At 36.5% G+C, this 18885-nt stretch overlaps 1 protein-coding gene across 2 annotated transcripts in view; it reads right to left on the reverse strand.

The window, feature by feature from the left end:
• Positions 1-462: 462 nt before the first annotated feature.
• The window catches only part of LOC131168528 (E3 ubiquitin-protein ligase UPL4), a 30600-nt gene continuing 12177 nt past the window's right edge, over positions 463-18885 (reverse strand). The window contains exons 7-19 of one of the 2 annotated variants that reach the window (XM_058128030.1): positions 10278-10430; positions 10073-10194; positions 8837-9992; positions 8570-8668; positions 8239-8334; positions 6675-7925; positions 6334-6564; positions 6128-6232; positions 1689-1769; positions 1537-1608; positions 1331-1459; positions 1140-1223; positions 463-919 (exon numbers count right to left, since the gene is read on the reverse strand). In XM_058128030.1, coding sequence (XP_057984013.1) covers positions 854-919; positions 1140-1223; positions 1331-1459; positions 1537-1608; positions 1689-1769; positions 6128-6232; positions 6334-6564; positions 6675-7925; positions 8239-8334; positions 8570-8668; positions 8837-9992; positions 10073-10194; positions 10278-10430 — 3645 coding nt within the window. In that variant the 3' untranslated portion in view covers positions 463-853. The remainder of the gene's footprint in view (positions 920-1139; positions 1224-1330; positions 1460-1536; positions 1609-1688; positions 1770-6127; positions 6233-6333; positions 6565-6674; positions 7926-8238; positions 8335-8569; positions 8669-8836; positions 9993-10072; positions 10195-10277; positions 10431-18885) is intronic. The other variant, XM_058128031.1, reaches the window with a different exon arrangement.

Raw genomic sequence — 18885 nt, forward strand, 5'->3', positions numbered from 1 at the left:
TCCGTGCATGCTTAATACAGTTTTCTTTATGACTTTCAAATACCAAATGATTTGTCATTATCAAAACAGGATTGAACTCGTGGAATCAACATAGAAGTTATATTAAATTTGAATAAAATGTAATAAAATTGTATTAAAATATTTCCCAAACCCATCCAAACCCAAAATAACCCAAAATCCAAGTATTCCCAAATACTACCTTATAGACTCCCAATGAAATTTGAAAAAACTATATCCTAGGATAATATTCAAATTTAGAAAAATTAGGAAAAGCCACGTAGGCCATAAAAATAGATTTTCAAAGAGAATCAATTGATTTGCTAATCCTTGACATATCATGTCATGTGCACCTGACCATCTTGAAAGCCTACTTGCTGAATTAGAGGTAAACATAGTAGCAATCTGTAAATAGTCTATGATCTAACATCAAATAAGGGAACAAGAGCAAATGAGGGAACACCATAATCAAAATGCTTAACATTCTGTCATTATCTTATTCAAGAAAAGTAAAATGGTGAAAACTATACACGCATTTGGAAAATAAAGTTGATATAATTATGATGAAGGGAGGTTTGTGCGCACCACTTTGTACATCAGATGTTGGGAGGAAAGTTCACCTATTCTATACAGCTTCCCCCCCTCCATGAACCAACCAAACTGACTACTAGAACTTAAAACTGTTATTTACACATCCTTCCACCAATTAAATTTGGTAAAAAATCCGAGCTTCCTTTTGTTCCAGCAACGCACCCCGGGCTGCAGCTATGCATTCTTTTATCTACAATGCCACTGCCTGAACTAAAAATTACATATTCACAGTTTTATGTACCTACTGGGGCAGTGAACATGGAGGCTAAGAAAGGTGGAACGCCCCTTGTCCTTCTGTTATGGCATATATGAGCTTCTCTCTCATCTTTTCCTGCAAAAGGAGGGGGGAACAGAAAACAGGCTCATGTAATGTTTTTTCTTTGAACTGTACTACTCGAGGCGTGGCAGCACCTACAGCCACGCAGAGCATCAGATCGAACATTTCTGACTGAAAAATACAGAAACATCAAGCATCTCTACTCTCTAGCAATAACCCTTTGGATCATGAAAGTCTAGAGAGGGATATTTGCTACAAAGGAAAGAAATTTTACTTTTGATGAGTACGCAGGCAGCTTCAGGTAATTTGCACAAGTCATTACACTGGGCAGGTCTGTCTCCTCCCGTTTGCTGCAGTGCTGTTAGAACATCCCAAAAATTAAGAGATGACCAAGCAATGATCTACCAAAAATGAATAAAGCAAAAAGATAATCTTGAGAAAAGATGGGGTATGCCAGGTACTGACCTTGCGAACTATTGTTAGTTTTGGATTGAGAGATGCCAAGCCTCCTGGAGGAAGCCGAGGTGCCCCAGTCACAAACTGCAGGAATGCTCGCCGCTGTTCACTGTCAAATTCTTGTATGATTTCAAGAAGCTGGAATTTAAAAGGATTAAGTCATTTTTTCAATATATAAAGAACGCAAGTTAGAAGAGAAACCAAAAAACACTTACACTAACAATAGGGGGACTGCTTGCTGTGTATCCATGATCAAACTTAATATGCTCCAACAATTCATTGGAAAACTTAAAAAAGATATAAGAAAGGATAATCAGTCTCAGCTTGTACAGTATTAAATAATAAGATCAAGCGAAGTTATACATACAACCCAGGAATCATGTTCTCCGCAGAGTAAATGCTCTAGTTCTTCTTCCGTGAAAATCTGAAGATGCTTAATTGGGAAAACCTGAGGAATCAACGATTTGTTTTTAAAAAAAAAAAATATCACATGCAACTACAATAGCAACTGAAGCTTTTTTATTTTTATTTTATTTTCTCCATAACAGCAACAACTAAGAATCATAGTATTTTTATGAAAATTAAATCCAGATAACTTTTAACATTAGAAAATAATATCATTATTTCAAGTTCCCCAAAAAAGGAAAAAAAAAAAAGAAGAAGAAGAAGAAGCTGAAGGAGCCAAAATTAAGCTTGCAACAGGGAGACTTGCACTGCCCCTAAAACTTAAAACTTGCATGTTGTTGGCATGGTATACTGTGACAACCTATGTTATTTGAAAGGAAAACCAACAAGTTTGAACAAGAATTCTACAAATCTTAAACCCAAAAGTATTGTGTGAGCATTTTGATAGAGCTTAGGTGCAACAGTAAGGTTGTCGCCATGTGACCTTGGAGGTTACGGGTTCGATGCGTGAAAATAGTCTATTGCAAAAATGCAAGGTAAGACTGCGTACTATAGACCCATTGTGGTCCGCTCCTTCCTTGGAACCCGCATATGCAGGAGCTTTGCGCACCAGGCTGCTCTTTTTCTTTTTCTTTTTTCGTAAAAGCAGGAGGCAAGTAAATTGCCTGCTCTAGAGATGCAATCTTCAAATCGGAATTAAGTGGAGGAATAGTTCATGTCACTGAAAGAATTTTTTTTTCTAAACCAGCATTTCAGAATTTCAGATGTTTTTTTAATTATTTATTTTGTTAAATCCTTTCACATTTTCCTGTTCACAAAAAATTTACCTTCTATTTGATTGCTGAAAGATTGTCCAGCCAAACCTTATGTTATCAAAATAGAACTTATAAGACACTTATATTTGAATTGGCCCAGACTTAATAGCTCCATTGCTTTTCACAGACATTTGATTTGAAAATACAAACCTCCAAAATAATGTAACAACAGGAAATGAATCCATAGCCACAGCAGAGACTAGCACTGACCCTAAAACTTAGCTTGCAAGTTGTTGGCTTGGTATACTACGACAACCTATGTTATTTGAAAGGAAAACCATCAAATGACCAAGAGTTCTACAAATCTTAAACCCAAAAAGTATTGTGTGCACACGTTGACAGAACAGAGCAGGGGGCAAGTGATCCTGTTCTAGACATATAATCTTCAAATTCAGAATTAAGTGGAGGAATAGTTCAGCACATGTTTCTGAAAGAAATAAATAAAAAAAGAAAACAGCATTTTTCCTTTTTATATTATTTATATCGTTAAATCCTTTCTTCATTTAGCATCTCTCTCATACGCTTTGTTTTATGCCTCTGCTGCATGGACTCTTAATGATCTGCTTGGAAGATACTTGAGACCAGTGTTTCATGTTTTCCAGTTCAAACAAAAAATTTACCTTCTATTGATTGGTGAAAGATAGTCCAGCCAAACCTCATGTACCCAAATAGAACTTAAAGACTCTGATATGAACTCGCCCAGACTTAATGGTTCCATTGCTTTTGACAGACATTCGATTTGAAGGTACAAATCCTTCATCCAAAACAAAGTAAAAACAGAAAAGGAATCCATAGCCACAACTAATGGCATAGATGTCATGGAAGTTCCTAAAATGATGCAGTTTCAATTTTCTAAAATCACTTGCGATAATGGCTGCAACATTTGGTAAAAGCCCCATAGACAAAAGAGTTGTATGAAAGACTTAAGTTTCAATGTGACATAGTTTTGCAACATGTCTTAAAAGGCTCAATTGAGGCTTGGCTCAAGAGGGGAGGACCTGCCCAAAATTCCTGGAGGCCGTCAAAAATAAAATGTCCACAAAATAACACTGCACTGTAAGTTGAAGCTTACACTTTCATACCAAAAGGCATGCCTTTTGTGCCTTATAAGTTGAGACTTACACAATTTTGGTGTCAGAATCTCAAGCCAGATTTGCACAGAAAATTCTAATTTTTAACCACATGTTCATGTAAAAGGGTGGTTGACCTCTAAAAAAAGCATTCAGATGTTCAGATGTTCCCTTTTTATTCTTTATATTGTTAAATCCTTTCTTCATTTCAGCATCTCTCTCATACATTTGTTTCATGTACCCAAATAGAACTTAAAGACTGATTTGAACTCACCCAGACTTAATGGTTCGATTGCTCTTGACAGACATTTGATTTGAAGATACAAATCCTTCATCCAAAACAAGGTAAAACCAGAAAATGAATCCATAGCCACAACTAATGGCATAGGATAAGTCATGAAAGCTCCTAAAATGATGCAGTTTCAATTTTCTAAAATTACTTGTGATGATGACTGCAACATTGGTAAACCCCCCTAGACAAAAGAGTTGTATGAAAGACTTAAGTTTCAATGCGACATAGTCTTGCTCCATGCCTAGGCTCAATTGAGGCTTGGTTCAAGAGGATACATATCCAAAATGCCTGGAGGCAGTCTAAAATAAAATGTCCCCAAAACGCCACAGCACTGTACATTAAGGCTTACACTTTCATACAAAAAAGGCATGCCTTTTGTGCCTCATCATTTGAGACTTGCACAATTTTGGTGTAAGAATCTCAAGCAAGATTTGTATATAAAACTCTATTTAACCACATGTTCATGTAAAAGGACTGTACTAATATGGTTGATCGCTAAAACTCCTGATCTCTCCCAAATAATTGAGAATTGCTTCTTAGATCACGAAAATAATTTGAACTTTGCAACACTATAACTATCTTTATCATGATTTACTTAATGAATTCTAGCATTCTTAGAATCGCAAAGTATTTACAAATTATATTTGATTATTTAAATTTTATTCATAATTTTTATAATTTTCTCTATTTTTGAAAATACATGTAATTTTTTATCTAAAAAACGGAATTCCCCAAGAAGGCTTACTCCACAATCCATTAAGCCTTACATCTTGCCTTAAGGGTCAAAATCTATTGCCTTGTACCTTTGCCTTTCAAAACATTGGCATTGCACATATGAACTGCTTTATAGGTCATAGGATAACTACTTTCTCCTAACAAGAAACTAATTTCAAAGACATTAATTTTTCCTACAAAAACTAGTTCTTGTTAAAGAAAGGGCAGTTCAGTGAATGAGGTTTTTACAGATGCAGAGTTTGAGGACGGTGGTCTATGCATGCAGTCTGACCCCAACATGCAGAAAGGCTGTTTTCACAACTTAAACCCATTATTTTCATTTCACAATAGAGCAATCTCATTGATGCACTAAGGGCTGCCCTAATTAATTTATTCGTTTTTGTAATAAAATGTTACCAATATTTTCTTCCCCCACCCCTTCCCCTATTAAGGTTTCTATTATTAGTTTTCAGTGAATTGTCATTGTCAGCTTTAGCTTTTACTGTATGGTCATTGTAAGCTTTTGAATTGTCACTATCATTGTAAGTTTTATCAAAAGCCACTATAAAAAGGTAGCTTTAAATTGATCCCAAATGTTTTGAAGGGGTGAGATTAAAGAATATGTCACTAACATATTCCCTTACTCCACTCTATATAAAGGATCCTCTATTTCAAAGAGAAGCAGAGCAAGTGCGAACAAAGAGTCTCTTGTAATAGTTCTCTTGCCTTCCCCTGAAGCCTTGTATTCAACATGTTTGTTTAATGAAATATCTCTCAGTGTGTTTCTTGCTCTATTCTTCCTTGTTCTACTCTTTCTTATTATCGATCCTACACTGAGTGCCCAATTGGCATCAGAACCAAGACAGCTTAAAGACTCCTTCAGAGCCTCCATCACTCATGAGTGATGTATCTCTTCACCCACAGCAGAGGTTCTTGTTCTGACTTAGCATGCTCTATGGTTGCCACATCCCATGTGGATCCAACAGACCAGGAACGATTGTTCTAACCCAGTATGCTCTGTGGTTGCCACACTATGTGGATCCTCCACACCAGAACAGTGATGAACAAAACCAGACTGAACGTTTCACTCCAAGCATCCCTTTCCACTGAAGTTATCAGAGAGTAATGCCTAAGGTGCCCTTGACCTGTTGAAAGACCACGAAAGGCTGTGTTTTGGTCGAGTAGAGCTGGCTTCTCCGGTGATAGATAGGGAATAGGAATACTTAGATTGATTGTGTTTTCCTATTTCACAAGTTGGGCAAGAGATCCGTTCATTCATAGGTAGTGAGAAGATGTTCTGAATATATCAAATGCCTTATTGATGCACCAAGGTTGCATTTGTTTTCACTACATCACATAATTTGCTACATATGTGCGGATGCGTGCACGCATGTTGCTTGTGTTTGTATAATTGTACCTATATACTTATATATTCTCCATGCACCAATTGTTGAAATCTAGAAGATGTTTAATATACCACATCAAAGGCCATTTGCATGTGGATACTAACCTGGTTAAATCCAGATTTGAAAGCCTCCAGTTGTCTAGAAATTCCGGAATTTATAGTTGCATCCACAATAAGAGAAACATATTCCCCCAAGTTACTGATGTTCACCTAGAAAAAATAAGACAAATGAAAGAAACAAATTAAATTTCCTATTCTATCAGCAAATATATGAGGAGAAGCAAAAGTAACCATAATGAGGGATGACTAACCATTCTATGATCTGGGCCAGAATCAAGAATATAATCAGGATATCCAGGAAGAGAAAAATCAAGGAAAAGATCCTCAAGTGTTGTATCCCGAAAGTGCGAGTCAAGTTTGTGCGTTGTGCCATCTTTAAGAGATGAATCCAAGAATCTCTTTCTATCAACAAGAGCCTGAAACTCTAGAAGAGTCTTACCAAGCTCAGGATCAAATGACAGGATATCATACACACACAGTTCCTACAGAAGAGTTTGAATTAAAGAAATAATCATTAGTAGGGAAAATTAATTAGATTAAAAAACTCAATGAGAGAAGTAATCAGAACCTTAATTCCAAAAATAAAGAATACCTGCCCAAGAATAAGCTTATAAAATGCTTTGGAGAAGGGCAGGTCCATGACCCTCCCATCTTGAACAGCCTTTGCAACAACCTGTCCCAGGAGGACAAAATTTTTAATCACTTCAGAGAACTGTACCCCATTGGATGTATCCACTGTAGATGACCATGGACGAGGAAAAAGTCCCAAAGGTGATGCCACAATTCCAAGATCTTCAGCATCCAAGCTTTTCTTATAGACAGATGAACTATGATCTTCTCTCCACATGCCCAGACCAATCTTCTGAAACTCATTACTCACCAGGGTATAGAATTCCAATGTTGGACCAAGCCCTGTGCCAACTTCATCGTTATACTCCACTTCAAGAACAGCTTTTTCACAAGCATGCAGGTTCATCATTTGGGCTGCAGAGCCAAGAATGCGATTCCGGCAAACTAAAAATTTTTTCCGAGGCAAACTGCTAGCATTTGGTCGTCTATCACCAGGGCCATGAGAATGACCTTGAGATGATGGATGAGGTTGGGCTTTAAGTGAACCAAATGCTGCCAGTCGGAAGAACTTACATCTAGCTTCAAAACCAAATAAAAATGGACATGAAATCATCAACTGACTACACCACAAAGGCATGCCACCAATGGACATGGACAGAGGGTCTCGCATCTGCTGTTCAAGCTTTTCGGTCAATTTAGTGTTTACAAACTCAATTTGTGGAACTGCATTAAGTGCTACCTTCAAACCATCCAAGTTATCGAGTCTCCCTTCAGCAAAAGCACATGTTTTTTCACGAGACATCAGACGAAGCGCAAACTTGTTCATGGCTTCCATACTTTTAAGCAGAAGCAAGATATGGTAAGTTGGGCTTGTCTTCTCCAAGTTGGATTCGAGTTCAGAAACAAACAGACCAGGATAAAATGGAGCATTCTGCCAAATTTTCTCAATTTTATCTGATACAGATAAATTTTTTGAACTAAGATGATTTTGGTGTGTTTGGCCCTGTTTAGGTTCCTTAGCTCTTCTATATGTTATTGTGTATACTTGATTCCATAATTTTGCACCAGCAATAAATTCATGTTCAGCATTCACTTGTTTCTGGATAATGGCTTGGTACAGTGTTGATGCTCGATCGACCTGTTGGCCTTCAAGGTAAAATAACAATTTTGGCAAAGCATCTTCACTGTTGCTGAATGTAGAGTCCTCAGTCTCTATGCTAGAATCAGCCGCCAAAGACACATGGGTTTCTTGAGTTTCTTCTTCTGCAGAGGCCTGGCAGACAACAAAAAATTGAGATCAAACCTTAACCCCAGGGGAAGAAACAACCCTAATAATAGTAAGCAATCATGCCATAGAATAAGACAAGAAAGGTATGAAAATAACAGGGAACAAATCCTGTAAGCATCATATCCAAATTACACCCACTAGATTCTTGCCTTGATTGTCCAAAACCAGATAACAGAATTCAGTTGGGTGAAAATTTCACTAAATCCACAGAACATGATGAAACCAGCCTCATCCTGGTAAGCGTTAAGCTAAAAATAAGAAGAGATAATAGAAACTAGTGTAACAAATATTAGCTTACAGCATGAATTTCACCCAAAGATGTAGTTTCAGCAGGAGCGGTCTGCTTTATATTGATTTCTTCATGTGCAGAATGGGTTAGATTTTCCTCAGCTTCCTGTGGAGAACACAGACGAAAAATAAGTAATGAATAATGATCAAAAGATTCTCAAGTGCCCAAAAAAAATTTAGAAACAATAGATAGAAAAATAGTAGCTTCCTTTTTATGTGAAAAAGAAATTATGAGTTCAGTTAAAGTCAAATAAAAGCAGATGAAGTTTCAGCATCAAGCTAAAAAAAAAAAATATGAAAAGAAAAGAGATTATAGAAATAAGTATAACATGTTAGCTTACAGCATGAGTTTCACCCAAAGATGTAGTTTCAGCAGGAGTGTTCTGCTTTATATTGATTACTTCTTCATGTGCAGAATGGGTTAAATTTTCCTCATCCTCCTGTGGAAAACACAAAAGAAAACTAAGTAATGAATAATGATCAAAAGATTCTCAAGCACCCAAAAAAATTTAGAAACAATAGATAGAAAAATCTAAAGCTTCCTAATAATGAAAAAGAATAACAACTTCAGCTAAAGTCGAATAAAAGCAGATGAAAGGCATGACAACCTGCTGCACTTCAGGCAAAACAGAGGATCCGTTGGGCTCCATATGATCAGGACTTTTTTCTGGAACATAACTCATATGTGATGAAAATTGAGGAGTTTGTCTATTTGTTTGGCCCATAGCTAGAGCAGCCGATTTTATGCGTTCGTTTCTTTTTGTAGTAACTTTAGGCCACAAAAATCTTTCAATGGCATCCAATGATGATAAAGGGTCCACTGTCAGAATGTCCTCACAATAATAATCACATAGGTGTGTCTCCCCCTCCCCACTCAAGAAACGAACTTTAAAACACGGACGTGTTATGCAACATGCATTTGGAACAGTAGCATAAGAGTTTTTTTGCTTGTATGAATGACTCAAAATAACAGAAAAATTCTCCACAGAAGACAATGCACTTTGTAATCTCCGTATTAACGATGATAGAGGCAAGTCCTCAGATAGGGAGTTAGGCATAGATAAAAATAGTCTTACAAACACCTGAAATCTTTTTTCAATCACCTGAGCATGACTTGAGACAGCTTGACGATCTACTTTTTCTTTCAGATACATGCCATTTGACAGGTAATTGACTAATGCTTTCACAATTCCACTTTCTATAAATTCAAAGGTGGAAATAGGTTCTTTTCCATTAATCTTTACCATGATTTGGTGCAATATACCACAAAACTCTTCATGCTGAGCGGAAGCATCATTATTAATTGACATGTTGACCAGATCAGTTAATGCAGAAGAAAAGGCTCTGAGCTTCTGAAGAATATCAGTTAGTCCTTTGTCAAAATCATCTAATTGAGAGGCAAAGTAAGTGGTTCTTATTTGCTTCGCAAGATTACAAACAGAATCTTTTTCAAGTTTGCAAGTTCCTGGGCCTGAAGCCAAAGGAAATTGGCCAGTATCAAAAGCATAACATAAGCATCTCTGGATTTCCTTCACAGAAGACTTGTGACCTGAGTCAAATGGTAGTTGGATGCCACTAATAACAGGAAAAATTAACAGTGAACATTTTTCTGGCATTAAAAGGGCATCAACAGCAAACAATACACCTTCCTTCACAAAAGAGTTCGAATATGTATCAGAAAGCTTTTGCAGGATTGTCTCAGCAATTTGTAGGGCTAAATTTACCACATGGTGATCCTTTCGAGTGAATACTCCAGCCAAAAAACTGAAGATACAGAAAAAATTATTAGATTTAGTTATAATATATACGAAGATCTGTTAGAATGAATTGGAGAACTATTTCACCTTGAAATGTTGGTGCTCTTGAGTAATTCAAGAAGCATGTCAGGTTTGCTGAAATAAATCAACTTGTTAATAATAGATAGGCAGCCATAGCAAACATATAAATTTGCACCAGAATTAACAATCTGCACAAGGGATGACAAAAAAATCACAAAGCTATTAAGGAAAAATAAACAGCACCTCTAATCCAAAAAATCTGAAGACTAACCTCAATCAACATAGGCAAAATATCTGTCCCAAACTTAAAAAGAAGATCGGGCCGATTTACCATAAAAGATTTCTTGTCTGACAAAAACTGAACATCCTGATCTATTGCCAAAGGAGGAAGAAGCTCATTCAGCAACTTCAGAACTTCCTGCACCTGAGAAAGAAATTTGAGCATTAACAATTTCATTCCCTCTAGTTCCATATATAACCATAATTTATTTTAACTCATGGACAAATGTAAAATCCATTGAAAATGAAAATAATAAGGGAATAAAACTAACTGTATTACAAAAAATAAGGAATCCATGATCTACTCATTGTTGCAATCATTAAGAAACAAACATATTTTGAAGAAAACAGCTGGCACTTTTTTCCTTCTTGGGCAATTCTGTTTTGAAATGGCGTTCCCAAATCCAATAACTCAAAAATTATACTTACTCTTTACCATTTACCTTATGAGAAGCTAACACAACTGTGCTGTGTAGCAAATGGTTAGATTAAAGCATCATCAAGCTACCAAGGAGTGGCCAAAACCACATTACCTAAGACATGCTTTTTTGAGTCAAATAAGTTTAGAGAAGAGATCAGGGCTGAATAATTCATTATGTAATGCAGCATCCAAGAGCAAGCAAAATTCTAATTTTTGCAATTTTAATTGTATTTTTGTCTTTCCATATGGAGGCATTCTTGTTAGGATAATGTCTTCTATTTCAAAGGGTTTTACTATTAGGAGTTTATTGAGGTTTCTTAAATTATTTCCTTGTTCTCCAGGCCTTGTGTCATTGCAAGCCTATTACAGTCTACCTTTATGTGTTAGATTGAGAATAGAGTTGATTTTGATATTGAATTTATATGTATGTTGTCCCCTCTAATCAAGCATCAGGCTTAGTCTTTGTTGGTTTAGTCCACAATTAGCAGTGATGGTTAATTTCATTGCTCCCAATTGAGTTCCTTTACATTAATCCTCCATCAATTTGATATTAGTGCAAGTAGCCACCATCCGATTGAAGCCCATTCTAGTTCATATGAACGAAGAACAAGCCCTTGCAATTCCTCACCCAGCACTTCCTTTGTACACACATTCTGTTCATATTAATTTTTTATTTTTCATTTCCAAACCCTCATATAGCACCACTGCAACTCCTCATCCATCACTTCCTAAACACATCCCATTCATATTATTATTATTTTTTCTTTGCTGCCACCTCTAATTCATTATTCTTATTGAATCCACTTGCAAATCACCGCAACAGATGAGAATAGAGTACTCCACCCCCCTCCCCCCCCAAAAAGAAAAAAGCATATATAATTTCCATTTTTCAATAGTCACTGTCCATACAAAATCTGAAACCTCCCAGAGTTTTTCTCTCACAAGCACCACTAGAACGGTCGGTAATAGGCTGAAAGCACCGCTTGCAAAAGATCATAGTCCATGCATGTTGACACACAGCTCCTTGGGGGGGGGGGGGGTGTTAGCCAATAAGATAGAAGTTTATGAGAGATTTCATTTGGTCAGGGGAAGGAGAGAAGAGGGATCTTCTGGTTAGTTTGGAGGTTGTGTGTGTCTGAGGAGGAAAGAGCCTTGGGGCTTGGGGCTTGGAGCTTGGGGATTTGGTTTCTAAAAACATAGCTCTTTTGGGCAAATGGTTATGGAGGTTTCCCTGGGAGGATAACTCCATATGGCACATTTATTAAAATTAAATTTGGTGTAAATGATTGGGAGAAAAATATGGGCCTTAGATCTTTTTAGGATAGTGGAGATTCATCTCGCAAATCTACCCTCCTTTTATTCCTTTGACCCTGAGGTTCTTGTATACACTTTCAGGAGGATTCTTTTTTTATTTTTTTTATTTTTTTTTTATTTTTTTGGGGGTGGGGTGGAGGGGGAGGTGTGTTGGAGGTTTGGATTGCTAAACACTTCTCCTCACCACTTTCATCTTCCGTGAGTTCATAATACCAGTATTTCTTCTATTTTGATTAATGATGGTTCTAGAATTTTTTGGGATTTTTATTTCACAAGAGGTTTAAATGATAGGGAGTTAGAGGACGTCTATTAGAGGGCTATCAGATTTCTAATAGAAGGCGTAGGGAGTGGGTTTCAGACTCTTCAAGTGATTATTCTTATAAGTCCTTTTTGCCATCTTATCAAGTCTAATGTGTCGAGAGGAGCCTTGGCACAACAGTAAAGTTGTCGCAGTGTGACCTCAGTTCAAGGCTTGGAAACAGCATTTTGCAAAAATGGCAGATAAGGCTGCGTACTATAAACCCATTGTGGTCTGGCCCTCCTCAGACCTCGCATACTTGGGAGCTTCATGCCCCGAGCTGCCCTTTTTTATTTCAATCAAATCTAATGAGTCTTCTTTCCTTCATCATTGTATTTTGGGAGTCAAAGGTCCGTTCCTAGATTGTTTTGTTGGTGGCCCTTAATAGAGTTAATACCAACAATCTGTTGCAAAGGAGGGCCTTTAAGGCATTGTTCTGAGATGTGTTTCATTTGTTTTAAAATTTCAAAGACCAAACCTCATCCATTTCTGCATTTCCATTTTCCCAGGGCATATGGAATAGATTGCTAGATTTATTTGGAGAGGATTGGGCATATAGGTGTGCCTGAAGACTGCGGATGCATTTTTGGGTATTTCTTTTTCGTAGAGGGATACTCACTGCAGTTATGTGGGGGCCCTTTTTAATGGAACAAAGCTATCTTCAAATTTGCTTTGGGATAGAATTTGGCATTTGGCATCTCTTTGGGCTTTTAATACAGGCTGTTTTAAGGGTATATATCTTGAGGATGTCCAGCAGGACAGGAAGGCTTTATTGTTTTGATCGTACCTTTTATTTTCTAATTTTGAAGATTTCTTATCTTTTTCTCTGTTTATTTTTATTGTCTATTTTATAAATTTCTTTTTCTATTAAAAATGAGAGAGAAAAAGACTGATGGGCAACAAGGGGGTGGCAACCTAAGCATCAGCTTATTTACAAGACAAAAATAAAAAATAAAAATCAAGCATAGTCTGTTTCACTATAACACTATCCCCACTAAACCGAAAAAGGAATACCTATTGTGTAATTTTAACAATGGACAAGTCAATACATGGAAATTCCAGCTATTTTCTCTCCATCTACACAACCCAAAATATGGTAAGAAGGATTAGCCTATGAGTATATTATGCAAAAATAATGTTAAATCTCTTGATCACAAATTCATTGTTATTTCCAACTTCAATTTAAAACAAACAAGCAAAATACACCAGTAGGAGTAGCCTACCAATATTTTCAAGAATCACTTCACCAACCCTCCCAAAAAAAAAAAATGCATGAATCAAATAATCCATCTTGAGGCAAGAGCTCCTAGAACAATGCAATTGCCCATATATGGTCCAACACGCTCATATAGAAAAAGATTTATGAAGAGAGAAAAAGATATAAAGAGTACAATATACTCATTGTGCTCTTACCAATGTTTTAAAAGGCGAAGGCGTAAGGCGAGGTGTTCTAACCCTTAAGAGGTGAGGCATGAGCCTTAAGGTGTTGGGGCGCAAGCCTTTTGAGAATTTTATATTTTGATAAAAATATGTAAATAAATTACATATATTTTACAAATAAATAAAAATTAACAAAATCACAAATAAAAAGTTTAAAAATAAAATATAATTTGTAAACTCCTTGTTGGGCATTAAAAAATTACTAACTTTAATTCATTACATAAATCATGACAACAAATAGCTATAACATTACAATGTTCAAATTATTTTCAAGATCTAAGATACAACTCTCAGTTATTTTGGAAAGGAAGAGGTTCAAAAGTTTTTGAAATCAATTCATATTATGAAATTCCTTTTATATATACACAGAGTTAAAATTTTCTAACCAAATCTAACTTGAGATTCGCATGCCCAAAATGTGTAAGCCTCAACTAGAAAGGCGCAAAAGGCGTGCCTTTTGTACTAAAGTGTAGGCCTTAGTGTGTAATGCGCTAGTTTTTTTGGGTAGCTTTTTTGGGATTTGCCATTTTGGATTGAGCCTCAAGGCAAGCCTTGATTGAGCCTTGTAAAACATTGGGTCTTACAATATGCAACTCTGCATTTCTTCATGTGGTTCTCTTTTCAAGATTGACATAATAATAATAATTAAAGAATGTCACCATAACTTGTTTAAACATAAGCATTTTGGAGATATTCATTCAATTCAGTGGTTCTCTTTAACATTCTAACTTTCTATTACATCTCTTAATCTAAGTGCACAAAATCTGTGGTCTAACTTGCGCAACAAAATATCTTAGTAGTTCTAGAGCAAATCATGCTAATCTCTAATTTAGGTGGAAAAAATAAAAATAAATAAACAAACAAATAAATAAAGACTCTAAGTCAACAATGATTTGATGTTGACAAAAGACCATCCCTGAAAATTTTCTCAACAACCATATGATTGTTTCAACTTGCCCAAGGAATCCTGTTTTTGGCTTTGGATAGGTATCTAACATGAAGACAGTGTTTCTTACCAGAGACTTCGATGCAAAGATCTGTCAAATAACTCCTGGGTTTTATTTTGGTGCTAGGTTCTGCCCCCAAAGAGAGAATTAGTTTTGAATAAAATGCATAATAAAAAACGTATGCACAACCCCTCAGAATGGATTCCCCTACCTTCAAATCCTCCCACAATTTAAAATGGCAAACCAACTTAACAAAGATTCTCATGATACATGTACACAAATTATTTTGTCGCATGAATACACAATGTCTCAAAATGGATTATTCTCATCATCAAATCCCCCCAGATCTTATAATAGCAATCCTGAGTTACGGAAGACTGCCACTGCCCCTTAGGCCACCCATTCAGCACACCTGTCTCAGGCGAAGGTTTAGGAAGCTAGGAATCTGTTTTAAATTTGAAAATTAAGCTGTCTGGTTAACACAAAAAACTTTCATTCTTCTCAATGATGCATAAAAAAGAGAGGTGTGCCATGCTCCTGCGATGGGATATGCTCTCTTTATCTCATGCAGAATCTCCCATTTTCTCACACGAAGAACTATGCCATGGATTCGATAAAAGATGATGAGAAAGATGTGCAAATGTTTGATCCAGATCAAAGGAAAGACCTTCAATCAAGGTTGGACAAAGCGGGGAAGAGTCCTTTTCTCAAATATAATCACTCAAGCAACAGGTGGGTGAGATTTCCTAAAGTTGCTACTATTTGGTTTTCCGATGGCTTGTTGATGCGAACCTCAATCGACACGTATTGAGACCCAGCAAACAATGTTGGAATGCTTGCCCAAGAAAGCTAAAATTCAGATTTTGGATAGAATTGAATGGTAGACCTCGACCCATTGTTTACGACAAACAAGAACCTTAGTATATACGACCTCAACCCGTTGTTTAGTGCGAAACAAGAACCTCGGTATAAGGAAGACGCCACAAACGGTGGTGGAAAGCCGCTTGATAAGTCGTTGGTGAATGCCACGGGAAATCCCGATAAGTTCAAATAGTTCTTCAAAGAACCAAGAAGCAACAAAGCCTCACATTTTTATTCCATGATCAATGATTATTTGTTCTTACAATGAGAAGGCTATTTATAGGCATAGCCTAAGAGACAAAGCCTTAAACACTTCAAACCACTCTCAACAACTCACAACAACTTACGAAGACTTCTTGCAAGATTACAAATTAGACTCAACAACTCTCAACAACTTACTAAGACTTCTTGTAAGATTACAAATTAAATATAACACAAAAGTCAAACAATCAAATCCCATATTTGAATAGCACACCATATTTAAATTCCATAAAAAACTTGAATTAAGTTTATTAAGCCTTCATCTTACTTTGGGCTAAGTTTGGAGTGCCCTGTTCTTGAATAAGCCCAAATATCTTGAATCAGCCCATCAAGTACTTCTTTGATCTTCTTGGATCTCGCTCGAGTGATAGGCCCAACAAGCGCATGCAATGGATCCTTTGATTGTTCTTGTTGATTCTCATCATTTGTTAATCTCTGGCAAGTTGGGAAGGTGTTTCCGAAGCATTTGAATGGATAGTGTGTGATATTGGATGTCGATTCATTTAAAAATGGTGGGGAAGTTTCTCGAGTTAGGGCTGAGGGGTGGAATGGGAAGAGATTTTTGGTGTTCTTCCCAGGTGGTTCATCCTTTTGATTTTTGTTTGGTTGGTTTAGATTTTATTTTATTTTTCATTTTTGTTTTGATAGGTCTGCTTAGATTTGTTTCTTATTTAGTTTTGTTTGGATTTGTAATCCTATTTTGGTTGGTTGTTGGTGTTGTTTTTGGAAGGATGTTTTTTATCTGTAATCTCTCAATGCTTGTCTTGTAACCACAGTATTCCTCCGCCAAAAGTGAGAGTATATCAATAAATAATTGGAAAAGCCGCCCTCCTTCAAAAAAATTTTTTTTAAAAAAAAAAAAGTCAGTTAGGGATATCCGTCCTGATTCTGGTGGCAAAAGTGAAGTAAGCCAGTTCAATATTGTCGAGTCAGATGGCAGCAGCAGAGAAGAAGGGCGAGGGCAAATGATGTAATCAAAATGATTAGTCACAGAGCTAGGATTGATTGCAGGGAAAGGTCAGATCTCCACTCGATGTGGTGGTCAGATCTGTTTTTTCTTAGTCCAGGGCAAGTTACTTGAAAAAGGAGGTTCCTTTTTATCTAAGTTAGGCTGGGGGCAGTCGCTTGAACAAAGCCCATAAGAAAGGAGGGCTTTTTTTTTCATTTCCAGTTAGGCCAATCTATTTAACAGGTCCATAATCTCAACTTTGCTGACAGATTCCAGGAAGCAGGTCCAATAGCCCCTGGAGCTGATCAGCTTTTTAATAAGGGTCAAGGGGATTCTATTTGTGGTATTTGAAGTAGCAGAGAGGCACAAAAGTCTTCTTTATAGCAATATCCAAGGCCTAAAGGATAAGTGTAAGAAGAGTTCGCCTGGAGGTGACGGAGTAATGGGGCAGATATTCTCAGGCGTAGCAGCAGCTGCAATCAGTTGGAGGCCAGTATGAGGACTGTTTGGATAATGGTTCGCAACCAGTGGCGGTGGGTGTTTCTGGGGAAAGCAAGGATGGCAAATAATGTAAAAAGGCTGTTGATATGAAGGCATATAAGTGTTGATCAGTGAGAAAGGAGGGGAAAGGTAAGAAAAGTCTGCTTGTTAACCATACAAGAGGGTAATTTTTTAAAGTAGATGATGCTAGAATGTTGAGGAATCTCAGAATTGCTCTTAGTCTGACTTAGATAAAGGAGGAAATCATTTCAAGAGGGGGAAAAAAAAGTAGGGGGATATCTCAAAAGATGACTAAGCCCTTGTTTGGAGCATCTTAAAAAATAACTACTTATTATGAGAAGTGCTTACAATTAAGTACTTGTGCCAATAGTAGTGTTTAGTTACGCTTAAATAACTTACTTCAAAAAGTACTTTTCCAAAGTACTTTATTTTTTTAGGAACATATGTACTTAGATGATTTGGTCATTTGAAACGCAGACCTAGTAGAACACCTGTAAGGAGTGAGTTAGTTCTTGTTTTTGGCATGAAAAGGGGTAAGGGTAGGCCTAAAATAACTTGGAATAAGGTAGTGAGAAAGGATTTAACAGCCCTTAATCTAATAGAGGAAAACACTCTTGATCAAGTGAATTGACAAAAAAGGATTCATGTAGCCAACCCCACCTAGTGAGACTTGAGACTTGTTGTTGTCGTATGTATTTTTTGAGAAAGTATTTTTTTTTAAAAGAGTATTTATTTGAAGAAGTACTTATAATAAGTAATCTCAGACTACTTTTAGATAAGTACTTTCAGATAAGTACTTTTTACAAAAAAGTACATTATTATTAGTAGTTATATAACTTATATTGTTGGATGAGATTTGCCACAAAATGGACTATATGTTTTACTCTACTAAATGCACTTGGGGATACTTCTTATCTTTATGGATGAATGAAGTTTGATTGGAAGGGGCTATAAGAAAAGCGACTAAATGTTATGGGAACTAGCAAGACTACAGAATTCAATTAATTAATAAAGAGCGAGCTTAATAGGCTTTCTTAATTAAGGTTTCCTAATTTTTGTAGGAAAACATCTTGTCAAACATCTCTCTTCTCCTCTCTACACTTATTCGGAATTTCAGCCTATTGCTATGATGATTGTAGGACATGAAGGAAAGAGACTGCAGAAAATCAGTCCAATTCAATTCTAGACTGGATAGAGTGGGAAAGGGTGAGCTTTTAGTCATGCCTGAGCATAATCCTAATCAAAATTTATGGGTTAGGTAGTCTTTGTTGTCACTGAAATGATTTCTAGAGGGAATATCGGTTTGTGGAAGATTGGGAAGAGGTTTGTTGAAGCATGAGGATTAGAAGCATTAGGTATTATATTGGCTGTGTATTTGTCTAGGGAACACCAACACATCTGAGCTTCCTAAAGTGTCGGCGTGCGACATGTGTCGGATACCAACACTTGCCCAACAATCCTCAACAATTTTTGAAAATTAATTATTTTCTTTTATTTTTGGACATAGTTGAGACACTTCTCTAAGACACTTTTTGCACCGAAAGTGTATGTTTTGCTGCACTCTTTAATTCTATCAACAAAACCTCAAAAAATAAGTCAAGGAGAAGT

This window comes from Malania oleifera, chromosome 11, assembly GCF_029873635.1.
Source record: "Malania oleifera isolate guangnan ecotype guangnan chromosome 11, ASM2987363v1, whole genome shotgun sequence".
Classification (NCBI taxonomy): domain Eukaryota; kingdom Viridiplantae; phylum Streptophyta; class Magnoliopsida; order Santalales; family Ximeniaceae; genus Malania; species Malania oleifera.